This window comes from Microtus ochrogaster, chromosome 5, assembly GCF_000317375.1.
Source record: "Microtus ochrogaster isolate Prairie Vole_2 chromosome 5, MicOch1.0, whole genome shotgun sequence".
Lineage (NCBI taxonomy): Eukaryota > Metazoa > Chordata > Mammalia > Rodentia > Cricetidae > Microtus > Microtus ochrogaster.
Window position 1 is genome coordinate 69,366,086 of NC_022012.1, and position 6,735 is coordinate 69,372,820.

The 6,735-nt window shown below is 45.9% G+C and overlaps 1 protein-coding gene across 2 annotated transcripts in view; it reads left to right on the top strand.

The window, feature by feature from the left end:
* Positions 1-6,735, top strand: part of Fam81a (family with sequence similarity 81 member A) — a 56,124-nt gene that overhangs the window by 41,775 nt on the left and 7,614 nt on the right. For both annotated transcript variants that reach the window (XM_026779430.1, XM_005347670.2), the window contains exons 5-6: positions 694-823; positions 3,252-3,358. In XM_026779430.1, coding sequence (XP_026635231.1) covers positions 694-823; positions 3,252-3,358 — 237 coding nt within the window. The remainder of the gene's footprint in view (positions 1-693; positions 824-3,251; positions 3,359-6,735) is intronic.

Below are 6,735 nucleotides of genomic sequence, written 5' to 3' on the forward strand. Positions count from 1 at the left end.
GTTCTGCAGATTGAACTCAGATTCTCAGGCTTGCATTTTACCCATGGATCCCTCCTGCTGGCCCCAAACTCTCTGTATGTGTGTACGCGCACAAGTGTATTTTTAGGTACATAGACATGCACCCACCATGGTGCCAATGTGGAAGGAAGTCAGAGAACAACTCTTGGGGGTTGGTTCTCTTCTGCCACTTTGTGGGACCCTATGATTGAATTCAGGTTCTTGTGTCTGGACACACATCCCTCTTTCCTGAGTCATCTCACTAACCACTTTCAAACAAAACACCAGGATCCCTGCTGGCCTTGGCTTACCAAGTAGGTTAGATTGGCAGAGCCGTCTCTGCCTCCCCACTGCTGTGCTTACAAGTGCACACTGTCTCATCTGGTATCTGTTGAGGCCTGAGTATTGGATCTCCTGGAGCTGGAGTTGTAGACTATGGTGAGCTTCCTGACATGGATGTCGGGGGCTGAGCCCGGGACTTCTGCAGGAACTGTCTGCACTCTTAACCACCCGCACGGGGCATTCTGAGGATCAGACTGTTCCTCGTGCTTTACCGTCTGAGCCTTCTCCACAGCCCAGTAGCACAGTTTCTGAGGAGGCCTTGCATCTCCCAGTGCATGTTATAGGATGAACTGGCAGGGCAGCTACTTCATGTGCTTTTAAACTTTAATGGCTGTGTGTTGTTTGCCTGGATAGGTGCGACGCCAGCATAGCCAGACTCTCGGCAGAGCATAAGACGACCTACGAGGGCCTCCAGCACTTGAACAAGGAGCAGCAAGCAGCCAAGCTCATCCTGGAAACAAAAATCAAAGACGCAGAAGGACAGGTATGGCTGGGACAGAAGAAGAGTGAAGAAGCAGGGAGTTTGTTCTCTGCTAAGAACAGGGTGCTGCTTGGTTGTAGCCAGAGCAGCCAGCCCCAGTCCCCAGTGTGGGTTTATGCAAATCATCGGCTCTTTCTGTCTCCCTTCCCTCTGTCTTGCTGGCATGGCCCTTCATAAATCTGGCAGCCAGATCATAGAGAGATTTTGGTACAGTGCTAATTTAAAGTTTTTTCCCCTTACCCCAGACATTCTAAACGATATCCCCAGTCTGCCTCTTGCACAGGTGAGTGACCCAGCGTAATGTTGCAAGCTGTTTATCCCAGAGTCTGATGTGGGAAATACGTTCTTTACTGACTTTCTTTACATGCAATGGGACTCACTGTGTGTGCAGACTCATCACGTGGTCTCAGTTAGGCCAAAGCTGGAGAGTGAGCTGGCAGGGGAATCTTAGGGTGTTTTACCTTGAAATTTATAATTTCTTTCACAAGGCAAAACTCTCAGCATTTCACCAGTTTGTGGTGTGTGTGTGTGTGTGTGTGTGTGTGTGTGTGTGTGTGTACATGAGTGCAGGTGCCCCCAGAGGTCAGAGAAAAACAGAGGCATCTGGGTAATTTACTAGATAAAAAATACTTACCCCTTCACCTCTCTTCAGCAAGGAACCAAAGCTACGTATGTTAAAAAACAGAAAACAAAGAAAGCCAAGGGTATTATAAGACTTTGAAAGGCAGGCAGGCCTTTTTGTTGTGGTGGTGGTGGTTTTGTTTTGTTTTTTCTTTTAAGATGAACGGGGCTTGCTTTACAGCTCAGGCCTACAACCCCAGATACTATGGGGGCTGAGGTAGAAGGATCCCACAATCAAGTCATGGATGAATTAAAGAATGAGCTAGACCAACCTGAGCAATCTAGGTATCTCAAAATAAAAAGTAGAGACAGATGGTTCAGTGGGCCGAGGTCCTAGCAGCCAAGCCTGATGACTGGAGCCCAAGCTGTGGAACCCACATAATGGAAGGACAGAGCTGACTCCTGCACGTTGTCCTCTGACCACCACACATGAGCTATGATGTGTACACATCTACATGCATACACACAAAAGAAATGAACATTAAAGAAGTTTAAAGACAAGGCTAAGACTGTTTTCCCAGTGTTTACAAAGCCTGAGGTTCAGTTCCTAGTACCAGGGTGGGGAAGGTGGGGGTGAGTGGGGGATGGGTCGGATGGAGGTGGGTGGGTGAGAACAAGATTATTACACAAGAAGAAATGCTTTCTGGTGTCCGCAGTGAGTACCACACAGAGATCCACCAAAAGAGGTCATTGTTGTTTGTTGTTGTTGTTACCGATCCAGATCTGACAAATATCATGACTCTTTAAATAAGGAGTGTTGAACAACATTTAACATTTGGAAAATGTGATCATTTCATACAGGGCTAGTTCAACATTAAATTGTGCTGTAAACAAAACCCAAATAAACAACAAGACCAAAAGTAGGTAATGAAGAAAGGAGTAGAGGGATTTAGCTCACACAGTCTGTTCTCTGGGCTTCAGTCGACACGGAGGTCCACCTGGAACCTTGATGCATTTGTAAGCCATAAAAACCACACCCTCCATGACTGGCAGCCACGGTGCTGGTGGAATTCCAAGGTAACGATGGTGGCACATGACTGCTGGTAGAGGTGCCAGCCCTGGGCAGGAGTTGGGCTTGCCCATTGGAGAGCTGTGGAGTTTAGCACTCATTGCATGATGAATATTTTGGTGGTGCCCCCCTGTCTTGAGTTTCGCTGGGTGTGTATGTGACTAGGTAGAATGTGTCATAGTTAAAGTGCCCATGAGCACAAGCCAAAGCACCTGTGTTTGGATTTGCAGCACCCACCTAAAAGCTAGACACTGTGGGGACTAGAGAGATGGCTCAGCAGTTAAGTGCCCTTGTTCTTCCAGAGAACCTGAGCTCAGTTCCCAGTACCCACATACGACCTCACAATTGTAACTCCAGTCCTAGGGAATCTGACACACTCTTCTGACTTCCTCAGGCACAAGACATACATCTGGAGTACATACATTCAGGCAAACACTCACACACATAAAATAATCTTTTAAAAACGTTTTAAAAAAAACCTGGCCACTGTGGTACACCCAGAACAGCCATTCTAGCCAATAGGTGAGCTCCATGTTCAGTGAGAGACCCTGCACCAAAAGATAAAGTGCAGAATGATTGAGAAAGAGAACTCCTATTGACCCCTGGCCTCCAGGTGTACATGTGTGCACATGCTCACGCATGCACACATACATACACACACACACGTGGAAAGAGGAGGTGAAATGGACTTAGAAAAGTGACTTTTAATGCCATTGGCCAGCATAGAGCATATGGCGTGTCTTCTGAAATGGTCCCTGAAGGCATGATGTGAGATCTTTATAATCCAGTCTTCTTTTTCAGATTTCTCAGCTTTTGAGCAGAGTGGACTTGTCCATCTCAGAGCAGAGTACCAAATTGAAGATGTCCCACAGAGACAGCAACCACCAGCTTCAGCTCCTGGATACTAAGTAAGTCATCAGCTTGTAAAAGGGTTTTTCTCAAGTTTTTTTTGAGTTTGTGAAATTCACCTTTTCTCCCTCTTTGCTTTGATTTTAAAATATAATGTTTAAATTTTGCCTGTCTTAAAGATTTATTTTTATTTATGTCTGTGTGAATATGTGCACATGAATGCAGTGCCTACAGAGGCCACAAGAAGGCACTGCATCCCCTGGAGCTGGAGGTGCAGGGGGTTGTGAGCAGCCATATATGGGTGCTGGGAACTGAACTCCCATCCTCAGGAAGAACAGCAGGCACTCTTAACTGCTGAGCCATCTCTCTTGCCCACCTCTTGGTTTTTATTTATCACACAGAGTGAAAACAATAATGAAAGCTAAAAGAAAAGGTTTCCATATGGCATATTGTCACTTTTCCTTCATAATCACTGCTTCTAGCAGTTGGATGATGATCCATCTCTTCATTCAATGTGTATTTGGCTTATTTGTTATGTTTTGGTGTGTATATGTGCTATACACATGCGTGTATATTGCGGGGGCTGAGACAAATGGGTGCCTGAGTGTGTGGAGGTAAGGGTCAGCATCGGGCGTCTTCCTCTATCTTGTTCCACCTTCCTTTTTGGAGGCAGAGTCTCTCACTGATTCTGCCAGATTAACCGGCCAGCAAGACTCTTTTTCCATCTCCCCATTGCTAGCACTAGAGAAGCAAGCCATCACGTCTAGCCTTTCACATGGACTCTAGGCATCCAAACTCTGGCCCTCTTGTTGGTGCAGTGAGCACTTTACCCATGAGTCATCTTTTCTGCCCCTGGTATGTGTTTGCTGAGCACTTCCCTAGAGGCCATGGGTCTAGTAATGAAGAAGAAGACAAAACAAAACAGACCTTGTTTTTAATCCTGTAGGGTCTACAGTTTAGGGAGCTTATGGCCAGGTGTCAGATAAGGGCTTGACCTGGGTGCTCTGTGTTATTATTAATGGTGCTTCAGGGGGTAAGTATGTGGTTATGTTAGGTTAAATAATGATTTCCCCAAATTCTCCATGTGAAGATGCTTGTTAGCTTTTAGGGAAAGGAACTTGATCATGTGACCAAACATCTTCATCTGGGATTGTAGTTTAGGAGTAAAGTGCTTGCCTAGCATGAGTGAGGCCATAGGTTCAATCCCCAGTATTAGAAAAACATGCCTTAAAAAAAATCTGTGTGTGTCGTCACACACATGTGCATGTGCATACCATGGTATAGGTGTTGAGGTCAGACTATAACATTGGGCGTTAGTTCTCACCTCCCACTTTGTTTGAGAGAGGGTCTGTGGTTTCTGACCACTGTGTACTCCAGGCTAGATGGCCTGAGAGCTTCTGAGGTTTCCTGTCTGTTTCCCATTATGCCATAGGAGTGTTGGAATTATAGACCACCTCTGGCTTTACATGGGTTCTGGGGCCCAGAACTTGGGTCCTTATGCTTGCACAGCAAAGACTTTACCTGCTGAGCCCTATCCCTAGCCCCCATAAAGAAGGTTTTTAAATGAGTAGGTCATCCAAGCATGCCTGACATCATCACTAGAGTCCTGGGAGGAAGGCACTGGTAAAGAATAGCAAATCCTGGCAAGGCTGACTTCTAGGGAAGTGTGACTGGTTGACACTTGCCTCTTCTAAGTCCTGGTGGTGGCCAGTGTCTCAGTCTGTACAGATAGCTGTATTAATTCAACTACAGGATGGTTCAGTGTTCTGTGGTCAGTGTTCCAGAACAGACAGGGCAGCTCTGACAAGTCAGTGTGGAGCCTCTCCAGCTCCAGTCCTTGCTCTTCCCCAGCTGCTACAGAGGGAAAATCCAGACAACAGCTCTGTTGTGAAGATGTGACCAGAGCCATGTTCTTCTCTCCTTTGTGCACTGCCAGTCACCTGACTTACTGGTGCACTGCGCTGTAACTGTTACTTCTTTCATTGCTGTGACCTGAAAAAAGCAACGTAAGGAATGAAGATGACAGTTTGGCTCACAGATTGTGGGGATACCATCCACCATGGTGATAACATGCGGTAACAGGGGCATGAGGTGGCTAGTCTCATTGAATCCATAGTCAGAGGCCAAAAAGATGAATGATGGTGCTCAGTATACTTCCTCCCCCGCCTTTTATTCAATCTGGGACCCCAGTCCATAGGATGGTGTTTTACACATTCAGAGTGGGTCTTTTCTCTTTATTAAATTCCCCTGGAATCACTCTCACACACAAGGTGTGTCTCCTATGTGATTCCAAATCCAGTCAAGATAATACAGTAGATTAACTATCACATACACCTAGCTGCAAGGGAGACTAGTGCATGTGATCTCTGGCTAGGCATCCATGTGCTCCAGTGACATGTGAAGACTCCTTATATAAGAAAACAAAAAATAGACATTTCAGAACAATTAGTGACTTTAATGGGTGTTCAATTATTTAAATAACATATCTACACCTATCACATACCTACATATATCTTTAAATATTCTATGCTTTCATTACATGTTAATATAAATAAGAAGAAAATGATTAAGGGAAGTACCATGCATTGATAGTTCTTTTAAGAATTGTGGAAGGGAGGCCTCTTGAGGAATGGAATGTTGTAAGGGTACTTTCCATTTTTCTCTTTGATTTTTTTTTTTTTTTGAAACAAAAGTCTCAAGTAACCCCAAGCTGGCATTGAATTCACTATGACCTTTAACTCCTGATCCTCTTGGCATTACCACCCAAGTTCTGGGATTGCAGTCATGTTTTACTATGTAATTTGTTTCCTACTGGTTTAAATTAGGCTATGTCCATACGGGGAAAGAGCAGTAGAAAACATGAGAGAGAAAGCAAGCCAGCCTCTAGTCCTGGGAGATACAAGGTGGGGGAAGTGCTGGTAGAGGGGAGGATTCTGGAAAAAGAGATGAAGGATAGTGTGTTCTCTGAGCAATGAGAACTGTGGACCCTTAGAACTGTAAGGGTTATTAGCCCCTGGCATCTCTACATTACTGTGTCACCTCAGTGCCTGTGTTGCCAGCTCCTAAAGGTAGGAGCACCATCAGGTAGGTAGGAGCATCATCAGATGGGTAGGAGCACCATCAGATGGGTAGGAGCACCATCATGGGCAGGAGCACCATCAGATGGGTAGGAGCACCATCAGATGGGTAGGAGCACCATCATATGGTTAGGAGCACCATCATGGGCAGGAGCATCATCAGATGGGTAGGAGCACCATCGGATGGGTAGGAGCACCATCATGGGCAGGAGCACCATCAGATGGGTAGGAGCACCATCATGGGCAGGAGCATCATCAGATGGGTAGGAGCACCATCATGGGCAGGAGCACCATCAGATGGGTAGGAGCACCATGATGGGCAGGAGCACCATCAGATGGTTAGGAGCACCATCATGGGC